We start from the raw sequence: 20,752 nt of genomic DNA on the forward strand, positions 1-20,752 counted from the left end.
GTTTAGCGGGAGTGACTAATCCCCAACCGCCAGGAAGTTAATACATGTACTGCAGGTATGTGTCAGATAGAAATGATGGCCAAAAAACGACTTTAGATATTTTCCATCGATTGTATTTCACAAGTTAAGTTTGTCTAACATAAATTGTTCGTTCAGACTTTAGCTGTGTACCAAAATAATCGAGATATCGACTTATTAGCATAGTTAGCAAGTATGAGTAACCCGGCTAGTTTCTTATGGTTTCGGTATCACTTTTAGTTTTGGTCACTTTCGATTTGTGTGTAGAGTCGGAGGAGTTTGGGGATTTTTTCGCGTGTGAAAATCCCCAGATTCCCATTGTCTTTCGCTGTTTTAGTTAAAACTACATTTAAATATAGCTGGCTGACATCAATGGCTCCTAAGAAAACAACACTGCCCTGTCCGCTGCCTGAGGGATGGATACTAACGGACACAGAAAAGAGAAAGTGGCGTCTCGGCAAAATGATTGGAAAAGGAGGATTTGGACTCATTTACTTTGGTAACTTTAGATCTTAATATGCTTCTGTGTAGAGGAAAAGGCTTCACCACCCGAAATGTAGTTAGTAACACAATTATATTTGTGTAACTTAATAAACAGGCCTTTAATCTGGTCTGACTACTGACTGATTGACAGATAGACTGATTGACGGACACACAGACAGACTGGTTGATTTACAGAATGATTGACAGACTGATTGAAATCTGGTCAGTATTTAATTCTTAAATAAAAGAGTTCAGTGGTTCTGTAATTGGGTTGCCAGTTGTATCTTTTTAAAAATAATGAAACGTGAAAATAAATTAAATAAATATATATATATATAAATAATATGTCAAATATGAAAATGTGATTAGATAGCATGCATGTTATTGGGATGACGATGTGCCACAGAGTTAACTTTGATTGTTGGATTATCAGAAATCAGGACCTGGATGTTGTATAATTTTCATAATCTGGTAAGAAACCAGTCCCATACGTTGGATTATTTCTGGTCTTTGTCTTTTGTTCCAGCTTCAGACGATGTGGAGTCACCGGTCACAGACGATACTGATTATGTGATTAAAGTTGTAAGTACAGTTTTAATGTTCCAGCAATATTATTTCCGGATCTGAAATATTACAGATAGAACATAGATCATGTGAACATAGGATGCAAATTATCTTGAAGTCTCCATCATGATGGAATGAGTTACAATGAGAATGTCAGTATGGGATTACTATCAGAAACCCAATATTACTCTAATATGTAAAATGATAAAACAAGTGTGCTGGACTTGAAGTTTTCCTGCATATAGTAAATGTCACAAAGTTCATACACAAACTGTATCTTATAATCCCATCTCGATTTCCCTCACTTTGGCATTTCTGTTTCTTCTTGTTTTTTGGCATGCTTCTTTAAAATATAGCCTAAAGGTTTCATTCACCACAGAATTTTTTTTTTGTCTTAAAACCTTTAGCATATTGCACATAACTGTTTTGCTTATAATAACTGGTCTTTTCTTGTCAGGAATATCATGAAAATGGACCTCTGTTCTCAGAGCTGAAGTTTTATCAAAGAGCAGCAAAGCCTGAAAGCAGTAAGTGCATTGACAAGCTCTAAATAATATGGGGTTGTATACATAAAGTGCTGGCATTCACGTTTGTATTCCACATTTCGAATCTTTTAAATCAAGTCAGTTGTATTATCACACAAAATCCATTCAAAGACTTGGGTTAACGATGGTGAAGTAAAAGAATGAAGAGACGCACTCTTGAGAGCGTAGTGAAATGAAAGTGCTACAGACCACTTCATCTGAGAGTTCTCACACTTGGAGTACATGTCACTGATGAAGAGGCTGTGGATGTAAATTAGCCTCACTGGACGAATTAATAAGCCAAAGCAAACATGCACCTCTGCGGTTGTTAGCGTAAGCCCTTCCTTGTTGTGGAGTGACCCAATTGCAGACAATGATTTCTCCAAAAGAGTTTATAGCCAGCTGTCAGTCTGGTGCATCACCAGTCAAAATTTCTATCACAGAAATGAGTGCCTGTGTGTCTGTAAAACATAATTAATACACTTGATATGTGATCTATTAATATTTAATGGTTATTTATTTGAATATTTTAGTCAGCAAATGGAAGAGAGACAAAAGGCTTCATTTTTTGGGGATCCCAACCTACTGGGGGTCTGGACTCTCTGAACATAATGGAAAAAGGTATGATTTGGTCTGTGCTATTCATGATGATGGCAATGAAAATAGTAATTCTGGCCTTTACTCTAGCTATCTAGATGTACCTTTTGGTTTTTCTGAGCAGGTACAGGTTCATGGTGATGGACCGCCTCGGCACTGACCTGCAGAAGGTGTTTGTAGAAAACAGTGAACGGCTGAAGAAGCAGACAGTGTTGCAGTTGGGCTGCCTCATGGTAAGTAACCATTAGTATGTGGATTGACTGTGTCTAATAGCAAGAAAATAGAATTATAAATTACAGCAACATGATCTTAGCATCTAAGCCCCATCATAATGAACATTATTATGGTTATGTTCAGGCAGTTTGAACTGGATACTATTAACACTGTCACTGTAACAGTTTTGAAGATGATTTTAGTGAACAGCCCTCGAGTTCACCCACACGAGTCGAATGTTGTCAGCAGTCATTATGGCGGGTCATTATGAATAGGTTAAATTATTCATTTGTTAACCTTACCCTTTGTCACTTTGTACGCAACAGGTGGACATCCTGGAATATATTCATGACAACGAATATGTCCATGCTGACATTAAGGCTGCCAATCTCTTACTGGGCCACAGAGACCCAGGCAATGTAAGTGAATTTCTGCCTATATTAGCATGTGACTAATAAAAAGCAATGTTGCACTGTATGGATTTTAGTGCACAGGTAATTGTTTTTAAATTGTTAAGCACCAAAATGGCATGGCCAAGCTTCATCATCTGGAGAAGAATCTCACATTTGACCTGTCATTTCATTATCCCTTGCAGGTGTACTTGGCCGACTATGGTCTGTCATATAGATACTGTCCTAACGGAGAGCATAAAGACTACAAAGAAAACCCAAAGAAAGGACACAATGGCACGATTGAGTATACAAGTACTGATGCTCATAGAGGTGTAGGTAAAGCTGATATATTCATTCATTTTAATCTACTGATTTCAGACTGTTGTTCATTATTATCAGTACACATTTGTGGTGGCCTACAATTGGATATCACCAAAGCTGAAATTTGTGGGAGAGGGAGCCAATATAATCTTGTTTTGACCAAAATTTTGCATTTCTGTCAATAATATATACAACATAACATTTTTATAGTTTTGACCTTATGACCTTAACGTTAATAACAAGAAATGTATCGAACAGAACCGAATGAATTATTTAGCTATTATTTCAGAATCGATTCAAGAGTGAACAGTGATCACTCGAGTGAAGAGAAGACAATTTGTGCCACAAGTCACTTTTTACCTCCGGTTATGATGCAAAGACTGAGGTGGAGGATCCTGATTATCTATTATAAGTGACAACTCATTTCCTGTTGCAAATATATACTAATTTACTTTTAGTGATGTTGGTTCCCATAAGGAAATTAGGTTAGAATTGCAATATATAATGATTAAATGAAATGAATTTATTATTTTCACTTCCGATAGTAACCAGATGTACTTAGTTAAAAATGTCAATAAATGATGATAAATATGTTCTGCATACGTTTTTAGTACAGATTGTGTATTTACAGTGTGTGTGTTATACTCTCAATATCAAGCACAGTGTACACATACTGTGTTCAGAATATCACACTCTTTAATTCTAGGTCGAGATATTGGAAACACATTAAGTCGTAAATTGCATACAGTCTTTTTACGGGATATTGATTGACTTGGTTGTGTGTACCTGGCCAGATTTAATTCAACAATTCCCTAAATAGTCCAAGTGATAACCTGCATCTTGTTTGCATTTACCATTAATTAAAGCTTTGATGTTTTGTTAGACTGGGACTCAAAGCCAATATCTTTGCCTGGAAAGGAGCACAGGTAGTAGAGAAGTTCAATACTAAATCCATGTTGAGGTAAAGCTTCCTAATAGCTATGTTTCTGTCAGTTCCCAGAGTTTCAATATATGAAAATAATTGATATGATGCTGACTCGGCAGAAAATATAAGTTTAAGAGTGCCAATTTTTAAGATATTAACTGAGTCCTGCTGAATAATTGTATAACCATGGAATACTTCTATGGTTATGATGTAGACTGTAAGTGCAAGATATTTTATAAGAATGAAAGTCACATTTAGCTTCAGACAGACAGGGGTCTGTACTCTTTGGAACAAACCCATATTCTTTCTACATGACTTAGTAATTTGCACAGGTTCATGGTTTTACATATGGTCTTCATTCCATGTTCTGCTCCTTGGATTCATAGGTGGTCACGGTACATAAATTGTATTGTATAAAGCAGAGTATTATAATCGTAGGATGGACAAAATAATGAGAACTAGAGAAAAACATATAGCTCCCTGGCTGAGCTCGACTCCAAACCTTACAGAAGTGACGAACCTGATTTTGGTGTCACAGTAGTGGACTTCTCATCATGAGCTGACAGCTGTTGTGTAGGTCGTTAGCGTCGAGTCGCCCCCGTAGATGAATGCAGATTGTGGAGTGTTCCTTTGCTCATGGCCCCTGGCACCCTGCGTAGATGTTGATGTGTTACCATGGTGAGGAGTGAGGAGACAGGCACTCTGCTTCCCGCTGAACTCCGTGCTAAAGGCCTAATTATCACCTGTAGGGCTGAAGAGAAATGGCTGAAATTCAGAAGGAGAGGTTCAAGAGTTTGACACAGCACTTTAGGTAATTTGAATAACAATGGGCCATAATTATGAACAACAGCCTGGCACTGATGGAAGGTGTTGTGTCTGGCTTGGAACGCCTTGTTCTCACGGATGCTCGTTTAAAAACCGATTCAGTTTCAGTCCCACCCAGGCAGCCGATTTTCTCCTCTTTCAAAAATCATACCACGGTGCTAATAAAGTAAGCAATGTTATTTATGCACTGAATGTCAGTGACTCAGTACAAAGGCCAGCATGTTCAGAAAAAAATTAATATTATGTCTAAAGTCATCATAATGTATAAGGTCTTTTTGAGATCAAAAACAATTTTGTATTGGTTAAATTACAGGTTTATTAAAGGGGAAAACTAAAATGGTGTGGCCTGTTGGGCCTGGCTGTGAGATTAGCTAGCAGGCAAGATCACCTAATGGGCATGGCAAGATCAATGGCAGCCATGGATCTAGGCCGAGATTTTTCTCTTTGATGAATGCAGTCAATAGGTAATTTGTCTGGAGATGGACTGCAGTTACAGTATTGAGTTGATAAACTCTCCAGGCACGAACAGGCCGTGTGCTTTAATTTACCCTTATTGACAAAATGGAACTGGAGATTTTCCATGAAGGGACCCACTTAATGTTATGTTAACCCACATATTTAACCAAGGTAGGTGATGTTGTCAATTTTAGTTGTAGTCACATGTATTTATTTTATATTTAACACTGTGGGTCGGCCTTTAATATTTGCCAAATTTATGCTCTCTCAAATCCTTCATGCTAGCCAGTATTATTTGGTACTTTTGTTTTTTTGCCCTTATTTTTTTATAGAAGACTTTACTGCAGTTCTCATCTCTTCTCAAAGTTCAGAGGCAGTGTGTTGATCCTGCAAGTTTTTAGCATGCTCTAGTGAATAAAATATGGTCAGACTAAACATGGCCAGTTCTGAGAGATGAAATTAAAGAGAGGGCGATGAAGGAAATGTCATCTCAATGCCTCTTTGCAGAGCGAGAAAGAAGACTGGTTAAAATATTTCTAGTGCATGTCTGAAGAAATGTGTTTACACTAGATGGCAGTTGTGTAATGTGGTCTAGCTGATGTTAAGGTGTAGAGGAGGTCCTACACACACACACACACACACACACACGCTGATCTCTGGGTCTTCTCTTATGGCCAGCACAGAGCCTACGGAATCCAGTAACATGTGGGAACAATTTGGTCTCAGACATTTATTTCTTTGTTTTACTGCCTGGCTCTGTGGTGGAGAAAGTGTCGGTCCGGGCCATGGGCCGTCTGGATCGTGTCAGAGGCCGCAAGTATCAGGTTCCTGGGACGAGCCTTCAGACCAGACGAGTGTGTGTGCGTGGGGGGTTGCTGGACAGACGAGAGGAAACTGACCCACTCTTTTCAATCTATACCTCTTTTCGACAGGCCCTGCTTGTCTGTTAGCTAGGCAAGAGCACCAGCTGAAAAAACAAAATACTCCTCTTCATAGCTATCCCCCTTTCTGTCTTTTTCATAAGGGCATATTTCAGTGGCTAACGACAGACCATTTAATCAAAGGATTCCTTTTTTTTTTTTTTTTTTTTAGATGAAATCATTCCAGGTATTCATCTCTCTCATATTCTTCTTTAGCTCTCTCTCTTTTCCCTCTTTTCTCACCCCATACCGTGTGTATGATCAGTGCTTCTCTCTTTCTCTGGCATATTCTCTGTGGCAGCCCCATCCAGACGAGGGGACCTGGAGGTGCTGGGCTACTGCCTGCTCCACTGGCAGTGTGGAACTCTCCCCTGGCTGTCACTGCTCAGGAATCCAGTACAGGTCCAGGAGGCCAAGGCCAAGTACGCACGCTTCCCTCTTCCTTCTTCTTTCACAGGTCCAGAAACAGCACAGAGCCGTGTATGTGGTGGCCGTTGATCACAGGCTCATAGCCGCTGCGGTTATTCATTGTCCAGTGTTCTCTGAACAGCTTTGTAAAAGTGTTGAAATTTGTAACTGACAAAATATGTGGACGACTTCATTGCCTAGAAAAGCCTTTTTCTCTGATTTCTTTGAGACATAACTTTTGACAGCCATTCATATTTTATATAAACATGAATGTTATATAAACAATAAACACAAGGGTACAGTTTTCTACTTTATATATCTATAAATTCAAGCTAAAATACAGTTCTAAGTTTAAAACTGGGGTGTCCAATATTAACTACAAAGGGCTGGTGTGGGTGTAAGTTTTTATACCAATCAAGCAGGAGCCACACCAGACTCCACCTGTTTAATAGTGAGTGAGTGACGTGACATACAGCTAAGTATGGTGACCCACTCAAAATTCGTTCTCTGCATTTAACCCATCCAAAGTGCACACGCACAACAGTGAACACACACACACACACACCGTGAACACACACCCGGATCAACTGATTATCTTAATCAGTTGATCTTGGCTTTGAGTAAACTCAGGTGTGGCTTCTACTTGGTTAGAATGAAAACTTGCACCCACTCTATCCAGAATAGTTTGGACACCCCTGATCTAAACTATTATTGGTAGGGTTTGAATAACAATTTCCTGTAAATTCTTTTTTTTTTAAAAATTTAACCTCTGTTGACTTTAGGCTCATGGATAACCTGCCAGACTCTGTGATCCAGCTGTCTACCTCTGGTAACAGTCTAGGTAAGAGAGAAGGACTACATCCAGTGATCACCAAGGTGTGGTTAAGTGACTGTGCCACCCTGCTTTTTCTCCATCAGCAGTCCATACCAGCCATGCATTATCTTTATTTGCAGCACAGAGCAAAAGGGCAAGCATGTCTCCTGAAAAGAGGCTTTGTGATCTATGATTATGATGAGGTCTTATTCTGCCCAACCCTAAGAGACTCGCTGCAGCTGGACCAGAGAGATAAGGCCTCCAACATGCATCACTGCCATGCATGCGATATACATTCCGTTAGAGAGATGCTGCATACTGGCCTAGTGCTGATGGCAGCTTATTTATTACACTGAAGAATGGAAAGCAGCCATATTAGACACACCTTTGTGTGCATGTTTGAATATTGAGGATCGTTCCCTGTTGTGTTATTGTCAGGCTCCATGTACGGGTATGATGCCCTGTTTTGTTCCTTTAGAATTAAAATGTGGTGCACTTATGCACTCGTGACACTTGGCTCTGGTTGATCTGGTGTTCAGGGTCATGGGTTCATGATTTGTATGCAGCATTTTGTTAACACACTGGATTGTGATCCATATATGTCATGCAACTAGCTGAGCTGCCAGTCATTTAAAATTGCAGTAATGCATTTAAATGCTGATTCATGACCACCTTAATTGTCTGCCAATTACTTTAAGGGATTAACTAGCCTTGTTTCCTCTGTTTTTCGCAGCTGAGGTAGCCCAGTTCCTGCTTGCTGTGAGAACAATTGGCTACAAAGAAAAACCAGACTATGATGCTTTGAGGAAGGTACTATCACATGTCAGACCCCGGGGCCCACTGGACCTCTCCAGACCGAGAGCAGCAGAGTCATCCAGGCCAACAGCAAAAAGGGTGAGCATGAAATGCCTTGGCCCGCAAGAGTTCCTGTCTTAATAGGTACCATATGAGCAGAGAGCAGCCTGTGGGCTGCGGTAGATTTATCTGTCTGGGAGAGAGCAGAAGATGCTCAGGTTTGAGAGAACCTCTGCTGACCTCTTTTCATGAATGCTCACTCCCACTCTTATTGGAGGTAGTGCAGAGGAGGGCGGAGTGGAGATTTACAGAGTGGTGACAGTCTCGGACCTGTCTAAAGCCTCCAGCTTGAAGCTACAGCTTAAAACGGCTTCCAGAACGTAAGGGAGCAATTTCATTAAATCCCTCTTATTTATAGGAATCATATACACGTTGGAGATAGTATTTCAACAGATGTATGTGCTTTGCACAACTGACCCAAATTACTATTCTCCACACAGCTCTTTAAGATAAAGAATTATAGTGAAAAGAAATAGGAACTACGTTTCTTCTCTCCACATTGTATGGCTAAATGATGCAGGGAATCTTGACTTGGTGTCATAGGTTAACCTCTACTAACCCTGTCAAGAGGCAACGGCGTGGAGGCGTTCATTCCGTAAGAATCACTTTACCACCCCTCATTGCTAACTTGAACTGCTGAACTTGATGAAAGGCCAAGCAGGGCAATTTAAGGCTATTGAATGCACACATTTTGCTGAGGCCAAAAGATCACCACTTAAAATTACAGTGGATTTGCTTTGCCTCTCATTTCCATGTGAAACTGGCCAGCAGTCTGATCTATGGTTAAAGAGTAGGTGTCAGTGTAGAAGTCAGTAAAGTCATAACATTTTGGATGTAATTTACTGTCTTTTTGTGTTCTGATATCAAATATTCTTGTCCTTTTGAAATTTTGATATTTTCTTCTTCTGTAATATGTGGCTTCTTAAATGCACTGCATTGTTTGCATACAGTATACAGTGCACATTCAGAATGCTCAGAGGAATACAGAGGTGGTGAATGAGCTTTAGTGTCTCTGACCTTGGCCAAACCTCCTGCACAGATGGAAAAGTTCAGTGTCAACTCTACAGGCATTAAGCTTTGAATCCCTCTTTTTCTTTGTGGTAATATTTTCTCTGTGATTACTGTTCATCTCGTGCTGCAGGGTCAAGCTCTGATTTCTTTAAATAAAATGTAAAAACATCATTATCAAGGTCAACCTTGTGTCTCACCTCTTCTCTAACAGCATCAGGCCAAGAGAGGTATACCTCTTCTAACACCGCTCCAACACTCCTGGAGTTTATTTTGCCTACACCTGACCTCAGCAGTGATCTGTGGCCAAATTTAGTTTGGAGTGTTGCCACCTCAGGGAGAGCATTGGGTGTCATTAATCAGGAGAGGCGCTTTACTCTCAGGAACCAGGTCAGGTTGAGAGCACAGAGGAGAGAGCGTACAGCCAAACTCAAGGGCTTATGCTCCCGCTGTGTTACCAAGCATTCCAGTCAGCCCTTTTCTCTGAAGCAGCTTACTAACTTTTTGAAATTCTCCAAATGATGTTTTTCACTGTTTCTTCTTAAAGAGCTCAAGTCAGGCCCAGCCTGCAGTAAGACCAACTAAACCAAAGCCTGTGACTCATGATGAAGACTACACTAAACCTAGCTACAGAACCAAAGAGAAAGTAATGACTGAAGAACAGGTAAGGGATAAATTCCATATTTTCCTGAAATACAAAAAAGACAAAGCCTGATACCAATTTTTCGCCATAGAAACCTTACAAGGCCAATTCTGCAGCTGCCACACGTGCACGGTCTAGATGTGTAGCCAAGGACAGTGATGAAGACCAGGATGATGAATGCGATCCTTTGCCACCAAGAGTCCACCCCAAAACACGAGAGGGCACAAAGCAAAAGCAGAGACGTGAACAAGTAATTCATGCCTCTCACCAACACATAATAAACAAAGTTTAATGGATGCATCAGTGAACAAATACATTTTAATAATATGCATCTGCATAAAGAAAAGAAATCTATATTGCATGCCTGAGGTTGGTTCAGTGAAATCAAGGACAATAACTATTACACTTCCCACTATGTCTGACATTAAAAAAAAAAATGCAATGCGCTCTTTACTATTTATATTTTGGCATTCTCTCCGGCAGTTGGACTGAGGAGAAGAAACGAAGATGGGCTGCAAACGGGGAAATGGCACAGTAAGCCAGAGCGTCAGGATTTCCACCCTGATGATACTGACCACTGGAGAAGATCTTACCACCAGCAGGAAGACTTCTGGGATAAACCAAAAGATAACCGCTGGGAGGAAAATGATTATAATGGACATCAGTTGAATGCTAATGTGCACTATGACACACACAGTAACAGGAAGGATAGACAGAACTCAGAAGACAAGCCTTTAATACAGTGGAGTTGTAAAATGTATGCATGCATCATTACTGTTGCACTCTTCCTTTTTCTGGTTGCTTTTATTGTCTTTTAAGCACATGGTGTTCAGTTTTTAATTCCAGTGTAACAAAATTACTTGTCCTTCTGAAACTTGGCATCCATTTTACAGACTGGTCACGGTTTTTGAATGGCCATTTTCACGGTGATGGGCTGAGGGGAAAAAAACTGAATATTAATGTCTTAGTAACTCATTGTTAATCATCAATTTATAGTACATGAAAATAAATTTTAAACAAATAGCATGTTATGCTAAAACGTTATTTCACATTGATGTTCTCTTTATGGGTCAAAGTAAAGACAGAAGACCACTTCTGTGGGATGCTCAGTCCAGTAGATGAATGGAAAAAAACACACAGAGGAAATGCAGCACAGTGATTTCAGCTATTCGTTTTATTTTTCCATTTACCACTTTTTATTTTAAACCAGATTTTATTCCTAGGTTAAAATAAAGCCTGAATATAATGGTGTAGTATTCAAAAAGTAAAAATAAGGCAAACAAGCTGGAGGGAAAAAAAAAAATTATTATTATGGTTCCTCTTGAAGTAAAAAAATTTTAAACAGTCATTGTGACCCAAAAAGAACCCAAGAGTTAAATAACTAATTCAGTTTAAAATAATGACAATAATACCTTGCTGCAGTAAGGGCATTCTCCAAACACAATGTTGAAGCTCTGCCGACTGGTGGGCAAACCTCTCAGCCACTGCGATGAAAATAAAGCAAATCCAGTCGATAATGTGAGATAGAAACAACTGCGTCCTAATCATGCTCATTGGTAATGGTATGTGATGAGTAATGGTAGGTTAAAAAGGTGTACGAGTGATCAATCAGTGTATTCACCTCATAGAGACAGGCCTGATGAAAAGGCTGCCCGCAGCGTGGATCGTTGCACACCTGATCTGGAATGGCAGAGTCCAGGCGATATGAATAGCAGATGCCGCACTCTGCACTAAAACTCTGAACATAAAAACACAAGTATATTGTTTAGATGATGATTTAAGGCCATGGTGAGAGATTTCACATCCAGCTACACCCCCAAACAGAACAGCATCTTAAAACAAATAATAATCTTTTTTTTTTTCTTGCTCATATCTGGTTTGGGCATGATCAAAAGAACACCACCTCCCATCTCAAATCTGCATCTACTTATCCCCCTCCCTCTTTTTCCTTCTTTCTCTGCTGGCTGAGAGGCTGTAATGCATGGAGGTTCATATTTGTTTCCACTAGGGTGAGAAGACTCAGGTGGGCTTATCAACCCTGTGTATACTTGACCTCCACTTCACAGAATCCTCCTCTTTTGCAAGATGCCAAACTGAGTCTGGAGAGCCTTCATACATCTTTCCCCTTATTCCCTCATTTTTCTGTTCTCCTCCACTCCTCTCCGCTCCACTCTGTGTTTGCATACTGCTTTTCTGATAATTAGAGTTTTTCCCCTGCAAGCAATCCATTAAAAGGATGGCAGGTAAAATTTAAACATCTGGTCAAGTAAACTTTTCACTCTTTCGAATGTTAATGATGGCCAAGCATTAATCAGTGGTGCAGACTGTGAATAAACACAGCGCCCTTTCAACCCACCAGCAGTCACACACACTGAGGTGGAGGGGGGGGAATAATTTGTGAATCTATGATTAAACAGCTCTTGATAGTGCTGAGGATTCTGCCACCTTTGTTATTGTAATGATCTTATCTGTAAACAACCCAATTAAAGGAATTCGGGAGCCACCTCTACAGATTAAAAAATAAATAAAAAAATCTTGCAAACCCAAAATGTTACCGAGATGTGCGACTAATTATAAGTGGTGGTGTGACATGAAAATGCAACGTACAGATTTTTCGTGGGTGGCAGGTGACGGGAATTCTATCTCCATAACATCCTTCATGTTCTGCAGGACGCTGCAGTCAGGGTTCCTGAGAGAATGAGAGACCTATATTCACTCATAGAACACAAAAACACGGCTGTGGTAGTGTAATGTCTGAGGAGATCAGGACAAAGAAGCAATTAATTACTGTCTCCTTACCATAAATGCATGTTCGCGTTCAGCTTACTCCTCAGGGGGGTTACCACTGCAAAATAACAACAATGACATGCACCAAACAGCTATAGCACTTTAAATTAATACTAAATACTTGTATATTGTAAAGAAATGAGCTTGAAAAAAGAAAAAAAAAAAAAATGTCCCACTCAAACAAAGTAGCAAAACAAGCCTGAGGGAATGTTCTATATGAAAGGGCTCGCTTTGTAGTACACCAGAGCAGTTTCAATTAACTGCACCTCATCTTTCATTCAATGCCCGTCACCCTGATTGTAGTGCGCTGACAGACAATGCACAGCCGTGCCATTTCTTACCACTAATCTCTCCTTTCTCTTAGAAATGCCACGGTAGAGCCGGGCACTTCCTACTGTGACAAACATTCTGACAGGGAGGGAAATATTCAAATAATTCACATAAAACGTGCTCATCATGGCTGCTCCACCCTGAGAGATCAATCTGTGAGGAAGGTGAGTCGCTCGCTCTGTTTGTCATTTGTAAATGCAAAAAGCAATATTTCTGTCTGACCCCTAGCTCGGAGGGTCCGCGTCTGCCACTGTCTTGACTATCGAAGTGTGGATTTAATATCAATGAATAACATTGCTAGGCAACCAACAATATGTTCTGTGCGCCACTGTCAGCCAAGCATGACCTTGGATTTAAAGAAACAATCACAGAGGCTTAAATAGTGCAAACTGACCTCCATTCTAGCAAAATCTCTCTCTAAATCTAGAAGGACGTTACATATTGTAGCTTGTCAGCCAATCATGCTGTAGCAATCCTGTGTTAAATGTAATAAAACCTTCATGTGATGTACACTTAAGAACAGAGGTAATTGGAAAACCAAGGTGATAAATGAAATTGATGGATATGGACTGTTCATATGGGAAATGCCATTCAAGAACAAACAGGTCATTTTAACTGGATGAGCAAATCTTGGGCAGATTTGCAGATATTAAAAATACCCACCATGCTCAGCTCCAAGCAGGCAGCATTCTGGCAACATCTTTGGGTGCCTGGGGTCGATCTCAACCTTTATGGAGATGTTGTTTCCTAGGCACAACAAGGTTGAGGTCAGTTGCTGTAATAAGATGGTAGATTTATTAAAACCACAATGAGGATGGCAGCAGATTACCAATAGCGATCCTTCTCATAGTGTCTGCTCTGCTGGGTTTTTCAGGTTCCAGCACCCAGGTGTGCTCATCAATCTCATCCATCACTGCCCAGAATTCAGCCAAAGCCTCCACAATCAGCAGGAACTGGCTATGCATGTGGGCTAAATTGCTCTGTGTGTAACAAAGGATGGGATATTTATGTTTATTGTGTAATCAAATACATTGCTTTATATGTTAAATTGCGTGCATGCATTACGGCCTCAGTCACAAAAACAACCGCACATCCGACACCGAATACCTGATCGTACAAGACACAGCTACAGCTCAAACCTCAATTTATTGAGTATACACAAGTGCAGAGTTAAAGATGTTAAAGCCTCATAGCGTCACATATGAAATCTGAAACTGAATTGTGTTGGAAAAGCATTCTCAGCACAAAAATCCACTTGGCTAAAGCTCTGTATCATTTACAATAAATGAATAAACAGACACGATCATGTTTTAGATATTGTTTCTGTAGATCACCCAAGAAGAAGCACAAAGGAAATAAAATCTTACATAACAGAACAAGAAAACGCTTTTCCCTTACACAGATGCCAACAGAGTGGGAGAGAGTGGAGGTGGAGGATCAGTCTGTCCATCTGTCTGTAGTTACAGGTTAAACATGATTCTCTGTCTGCCTTCAGTATGTTTGCTGGATAAATACAATTAATCCTTTGTTATCTGTGGTGTATCATTTTTTGCTTAAGATTTGGGTTTTTGCAGAATGTGCCAGTAGGGTGAAAATTCTAATGTGGATTAGCTGTCATTTATAAATGAAATAAATAAATAAACAAACAAACAAACAAAACTAAAAATAAATAAATAAATAAATAAAACCCAGACCCTTTTACTCTCTCTAAATGAACAAATTATTAAATGGAAGTTTTGTAACCTTGAAAATTGGTCAAAATTGGTCAAAGTGAGAATAGCGATCTCAATGCTAAATAGTGAACATTTTATATAATTGTGTATTTCAAACATTTGGGGAGGAACATATAGAGGAGATGGTCAGGCATCCACATACTTTTGGCCATATAGTGTTGCTAACTGCACCGTTGGCTGTTCAACTCTCCTGCCACTTTAATATTTGGCTAAAATGTTTAGGTAGTTTATAGCTTCTGGTAGGTTCTTTAGCAAGTTGCTTTCAGGTAGCACTATAAAGGTAAACTATGCATTAGTCTTTTAGCTAACACATCTACAGTTCTGTAATTTCCATCATAAATACAACCCAAAATGTCTGGTTAAGAGCTTTCAAAGAACACTTAGCCAAGACCAGCTATCATATTTAGAAGAACCAAACAAAAAACAAGGCTCTGAAGTCACTGGATTTCCATCAACCCATCAGCAAACTAGTGATGAGAGAACAAAATGAGAAACACACTAATAAAAATACTGACTGAGAAAGGAAGAACACATCCCATGCAATAGCAAACAAGTGAAACCGAGCAATAGTGTTTAATTACCGCACACCCCAGACAGCTCATATAGGGTTCTACATTACAGTTTTCTGCATTCTAACATACACAAAAACACTAGGGGATCTCGTTCCTGTGGAGCTTGCTCAGCTGTGAGGCAGAAGTTACAGTTTAAAGACGGCAGCTCATAAATCATAGCTGCTGATTGATAACTGATGGTGGTTGGCTGTGCTTCACTCTGTGCTGTCAATGTGAGTAAACGCAGGTTGAGCGTGGCGATCTGCTCTAAGAATCGTTCCAGTGCACGGTCTTTAATCTTAACCCACAGAAAGATTTTGTCTGGACACCAGATCCTCTTTGCAAGAAAAGCAAGACCACTGGGTTTATCCCTTGTAACAGGCCACACTTTATTTGAGCCACACTAAACACATTAAGGGTAAAATATTAGTAGTAGTACACAAGGTATCCAGATAAACTGCGCCGTTCTCTCATTGTACCCCACACATCCACTCGCTTACTTTTCATATAACCAGATTGCTTTTAGCACAGCTCCACTAAACCAGTATTTATATAGCAATGACGAGGTGAGGTTTCTGCAGTGCAAGCCAGTTTTTCCTCTACATGCTGTTCACTTTTACATCACAGTCTTAAATGAAGATGCCACTTTACTTACTGATCATATTCATCAGTGGAGGTGACTCAATCTCCTGCCAATCATGGCTTGATGATGAAATTACCTTTGTTAGTTTATATATTTCTAGTGTGAATATCCACTAACTTCAGGCTTACACACACACTATCATTAAAGTGTCTGAATACTTATTACCCTCCCATCAATAAAGTCCCTTAAAAAAAAAAAAAAAAAAAAAAAGAGTTGCAGGATAACCTGAAAACAACAGGTAGAACAGAACAAGAGGCAGTTAAGTGCACTGCAGAATCATCTGTTCCTAAACCTCACATAAAACACCTCAGCTAAAAAGAGAAGTATGTGCGAGTCTAAAAGTTGCACCCACACATTTAGGAAAATCAGAAACTCGGAGCAAAAGGATGAAACCAACAAGCAAAACAATTAAACCATGTTTGGAGAAAGAAGCATGGTATGCATGATCCCAAGAACACTCTACAGTGAAGTACAGAGATGGAAGCAAAGTGCAGGGCTTCTTCCCTGCAAATAACACTAACAAATAACAAAATTGTGAGTCAATCAGAAACCCTGTAACCTTGGGAAATAGAATGGGCCAAAAACTGGCCCATAATGCATAATAAACCATAATGCAGAAAAATCACAATGCCCTAAAGATCTCATTGATGTCTTGAGGCTGTAACAGTTAACAATTGTTTTGTAACAAAGTTCTAATGTTGGACTTTTTCAGTGTCCGTATTTGGTGGTAGATGTTCAGCCGTCTGAGGCTGTATATGTTTATGTGTTACTCCTCAATGCTATTTAAAAACTTTGGCTATATGCGATAGGTATCCAACATAGACTTAACACTTGTGCATGTTTATTTATTTTCTGCATATTTTTCCATGACTTTGCTAAAAGCTATTAGAATATGTTAGAATACTGAGACACTGACCAGGATAAATGGTAATAAAAGACGAAAAGATGAATGCATGAATGAATGACAATGTGCGCTGAGCTAAACCTGCGTTGTAACTGGACTTTTTGACGTCATGCCAGGGAAGCAGTTATGATGTTTAAGGCATAAATCTCACAAGGAAATATGCAACCAAGGTATTTTAAACAAAAACTATACCACCACCCTGCACAAAAGCATACCGACTTACGTATAAACCTAGGCACAAGGGTAAATGTTAAATCACCCTCGTCATCAGTAGCCTCATTTTGCTCCATTGTAATACCTCTGACCACATAAAGCTGCCAATTTAGAAAGACTTTAAGGAGAAGTACAGCCATATAAGGGATGTAATTTTGTGCATCTTTTCTTTTGTTACATAATTTGAGTATTTGAGCTGCTGTTGATTATGTGCTTGATTCCCTCATACATTTCTATACATGTTAAACTGAAGGAACAGAACGTGCACACGACCCACACAAACCTGTAATTGGCCACAACAAAAATTGATGGCTCATTGACTTCATGTTGAGCAAGACAGATTAAAACACCCCACCTCCATCCACATATGCAGTGGTTGAGCAGTGGGGTTCAAGCCCCAGCACTGCCAAGCTGCCATTGTTGGGCCCTTAAGCAAGGCCCTTCACCCTGACTGCTCCAGGGCTGCTGTATCCTCTCTGACCACCAGATTTTTACTGTGCTGTAATGTACAGTATATGTGACATATAAAGGCTTCTATTCCATATGATGAGAGATATCTATCTATCTATCCATCCATCTATCCATCCATCCATCCATCACAAATCAGGGGACTGAATAAAGAAGGAGAGAAAAATACAGAGATTGCAGTCTAAAAGAAAGGCATAAGATGTGATGTGAATTTAGGTGAAGAAGACAGCATAGGGTGGAAAGCATTAATGTGAGCGAGCCACCTAAGAAAAGAAAAGCATCCTGACATGGAGAGAAAATGAACCAGAAACGATGGGTCACTGTGCCAGCAGAGTGCACACAATTTAACATTGCACAGGTGCACAAACTCTACAATTACTTTCCAATTAATGCCAGTTGTGCGACTACAGTTACACTTTTATATCAATATATGGTCCAAAGGAAATGTCTTTGTAATTGAATTCTGACGGGAAATAAGCGTAAAATGCAGAGTGGCACAAAGATCCATGCTTCATAGTGTGAGCCGATTCTCCACATTGTTAACTATTCTAATTAAGTCTCACTTCATAATGGTCAACAATGCATATTCCTAAATTTGCTTGGAAAGAGAATGAGTATGAGGCGAATAAATAAATACAAGCAGGGAACCTCATGATGTATCTTAAACCCCTTAATGAGTTTTCTCATGCAAGTTAATGATGGAGAATTATGTATAGTGTAAAAGCAAGGCTACACTTAAATATCAAGAAGGCAGAGTTGGTCTTTTTAGGGTTATGATGTTTTCAGTATTTTCTGCCATAGTTGTGATGACTGGGTACGTCACAGACTAGAATGAGCAGAGTAACAGAAAGAGAAGTTCAAAAACAACATCTTCAGACGTCTTCTTTTAATTGGCTTGAACAGTTTTTGGAAAGATCACCAATATTAATCCAGATGTTTTTGTATTTAGGATGGCCAAATTGTCAGATCTACACCAGTTAGTGCTACTCTGCAAATGTGTGTACTATGTAAATAACACACATTATAATATGTGATGAGAAACATCGATGCCCTAGTACCACAAAGAAAAATTGTTGCGTAGTACTGAGACGTGTCAACTAGTTCATTCTTCAAGTATCTCCAGATAGATACAAATGGACAAAAAGGTGTAATATTTCTGTATTTGACACAAAATGATGCCGAACAATTTCTAGCATTCGGGCAAGCATCCAAGTAACATTTAATTGTTTTCATCCACTGACTGTGCTAATCACGTGGTGTGATCATTTTCATAATAATGATGACAATGTAATCTGTTTTCCAAATTAACTTGCAATCATCAACATGAAAAAATAAATAGCATTGACACCAAGTCAAGGTTATTTAGAACTTTACTAGTAAAAAAAAAAAAAAGAAAGAAAGAAAAAAAAAAAAAAAAAAAAATCACATTTTGTAAACTGCTCCATTAAATCAAAAGATACTGTATCTGCATGTCATAAATAATTGTCATTTGGCAGCTTTCCCATGAGATTTACAGAACAGTAGGCACGAGTGTGTATTAAAAATGAGTACAAGGTGCTGTGAATTGTAAACAAAGGATCATGGAGCAGTGAAGTTAGCATGCAGAGAAGCTATCAGATGTGAGAGCTCTTCAGTTCTGCGAGCACTGGGCATTGAGACATGTTTCCTTTACCCCTGCTTGTGAGTGAAACAATTTCAATTAAATGAACCATTGCGTAAAGTGAAAACAAATCATTTGTAATGTTTGTAAAGTGGTATTCTGACAATTTGAATTTAAATAAAAAAGTTAAGAAACAGCTTAAAATGAAAATGTGTCCTCACCCCCACTGACATCACCTGCCCTGCACCCACATGGTTAAATGTTTACCATAGATATTTTCAACATGGATAAATAATAATAATAAAATGACTGTTAGTGGCAAACGCATGTGAGGAGTGAAAGACACAAATTCATATAGAAAGACTTCTCAAGTGAAAGAAATGAAAGAAAGTGGCAAATAGCTGATGAGCCATGATGGAAGATACAAATTTTAAATTATGCCATAGCGACCCTAATGGTATGTTTTTAAAAAAGCAGTCAGCACAGTGTTTGATGATTAAGCTTTATGGATAGAAGCAAATCCAAACAGTAATTATGTAATCTTGTCAATCTCCATGTTCTTAGTAGTGGCCAATTAAGTTCTTTTATGTGTCACAGCTTGGGTATATTTTCCTTCCTTATTAGTTGTAGCTCAGTGCATCATTTAACTCGTAGACTGGGTGTGAGCACTTAGAATTAAAACCGCTAGACATAAACACAAGTTTTACCTAACCATTCCCTTTAATATTTGACATAGTTATGTTATTTATCCAAGGGTGTGCTTGATTAAGCTGTTCTAGAGGAAAGAACGTGTCTGTGCGTGGCCTCAGATTTGAAGCAAAAGCACAAGCTTCACTTTTAATATCAGGCTTTATTACCATATGCACAATTATGGCACATTTCGTGTGCACTCAGGCTTGATGAGTTTGATGAACGAGTCCGCAGGACGCTGGCTGGGTGACTGACTGAGCTGTGTTCCTGCAGAGCCACACCTGCACTGCTTCATGTGCCGTCATACAGAGAGCCCAGAAGAGCAAAAGCCTCCTATCAGGACTGTATATCTAGCATGAATTATGGTCTTGCAATGACATGCAGTATAATTATTCATTTAAATCAGCTGGAAAGGAAGGGGGCAGATCTTTCTCAGAACAGAGAAGATACATGAAGATATCAGCATCCCAGCAGGGCGGCAGGAAGCAGAAGGTGCTGAGCTGGCGTTCACCGCCAGAGAGCCGTGTACTACTGCCACGATACACATGGAACAGAACAATCCAACTAGAAAAAAAAAAACGTTCACCTTCAACACTACTGTAGAACACTCTTGTATGGGGACTGATAATGAAACACGACTGTGATCTGATTCTTCTTTAGCTTGATGCATGGGGTTGCAAACTTCTCTACTTTTAGAGACATAAAGGGAGTTGTCTTATTAGTGTTTTTCCCTTTATCACACTGTCTCATCACTGTCCTCTCAGTTCATCTGGCAAACCTGAAGCCTCTGAGGAGCTGCAAACTCCAGGAAAAAAGTAACAATGCTGTACAAAAACACCTTTCATCATCAACACAAACATGTCTTCA

At 39.4% G+C, this 20,752-nt stretch overlaps 2 protein-coding genes across 3 annotated transcripts in view; one reads left to right on the top strand and one right to left on the bottom strand.

Moving 5' to 3' along the window:
- Positions 1-10,989, top strand: vrk2 (VRK serine/threonine kinase 2). Of its 2 annotated transcripts, none has more exons than XM_060872617.1 (14): positions 1-55; positions 378-517; positions 1,028-1,083; positions 1,523-1,592; positions 2,123-2,210; positions 2,311-2,419; positions 2,726-2,818; positions 2,995-3,127; positions 6,540-6,660; positions 7,429-7,487; positions 8,194-8,354; positions 9,871-9,987; positions 10,058-10,215; positions 10,436-10,989. In XM_060872617.1, the coding sequence occupies exons 1-14, from the start codon at positions 45-47 to the stop codon at positions 10,782-10,784; spliced, it is 1,665 nt and encodes a 554-aa protein (XP_060728600.1). In that variant the 5' UTR covers positions 1-44; the 3' UTR covers positions 10,785-10,989. The 2 variants fall into 2 exon arrangements, with proteins under 2 accessions (XP_060728600.1, XP_060728601.1); XM_060872618.1 differs by having other exon boundaries at positions 10,058-10,216; positions 10,450-10,590.
- Positions 10,686-20,752, bottom strand: part of fancl (FA complementation group L) — an 18,119-nt gene continuing 8,052 nt past the window's right edge. Inside the window, exons 8-14 of the mRNA XM_060872619.1 lie at positions 13,913-14,063; positions 13,747-13,830; positions 12,766-12,811; positions 12,574-12,655; positions 11,588-11,704; positions 11,379-11,450; positions 10,686-10,900 (exon numbers count right to left, since the gene is read on the bottom strand). Coding sequence (XP_060728602.1) covers positions 10,865-10,900; positions 11,379-11,450; positions 11,588-11,704; positions 12,574-12,655; positions 12,766-12,811; positions 13,747-13,830; positions 13,913-14,063 — 588 coding nt within the window. The 3' untranslated portion in view covers positions 10,686-10,864. The remainder of the gene's footprint in view (positions 10,901-11,378; positions 11,451-11,587; positions 11,705-12,573; positions 12,656-12,765; positions 12,812-13,746; positions 13,831-13,912; positions 14,064-20,752) is intronic.

This window comes from Tachysurus vachellii, chromosome 6 (assembly GCF_030014155.1).
Source record: "Tachysurus vachellii isolate PV-2020 chromosome 6, HZAU_Pvac_v1, whole genome shotgun sequence".
In the NCBI taxonomy this organism is placed as follows: Eukaryota; Metazoa; Chordata; class Actinopteri; order Siluriformes; family Bagridae; genus Tachysurus; species Tachysurus vachellii.

Bases quoted from the DNA above. Each gene is read 5' to 3' on its own strand.
- vrk2 (XM_060872617.1), top strand. The intron at 2,420-2,725 runs GTAAGTAACCAT...TGTACGCAACAG, and splicing joins TGCAGTTGGGCTGCCTCATG to GTGGACATCCTGGAATATAT. The intron at 7,488-8,193 runs GTAAGAGAGAAG...TGTTTTTCGCAG, and splicing joins TACCTCTGGTAACAGTCTAG to CTGAGGTAGCCCAGTTCCTG.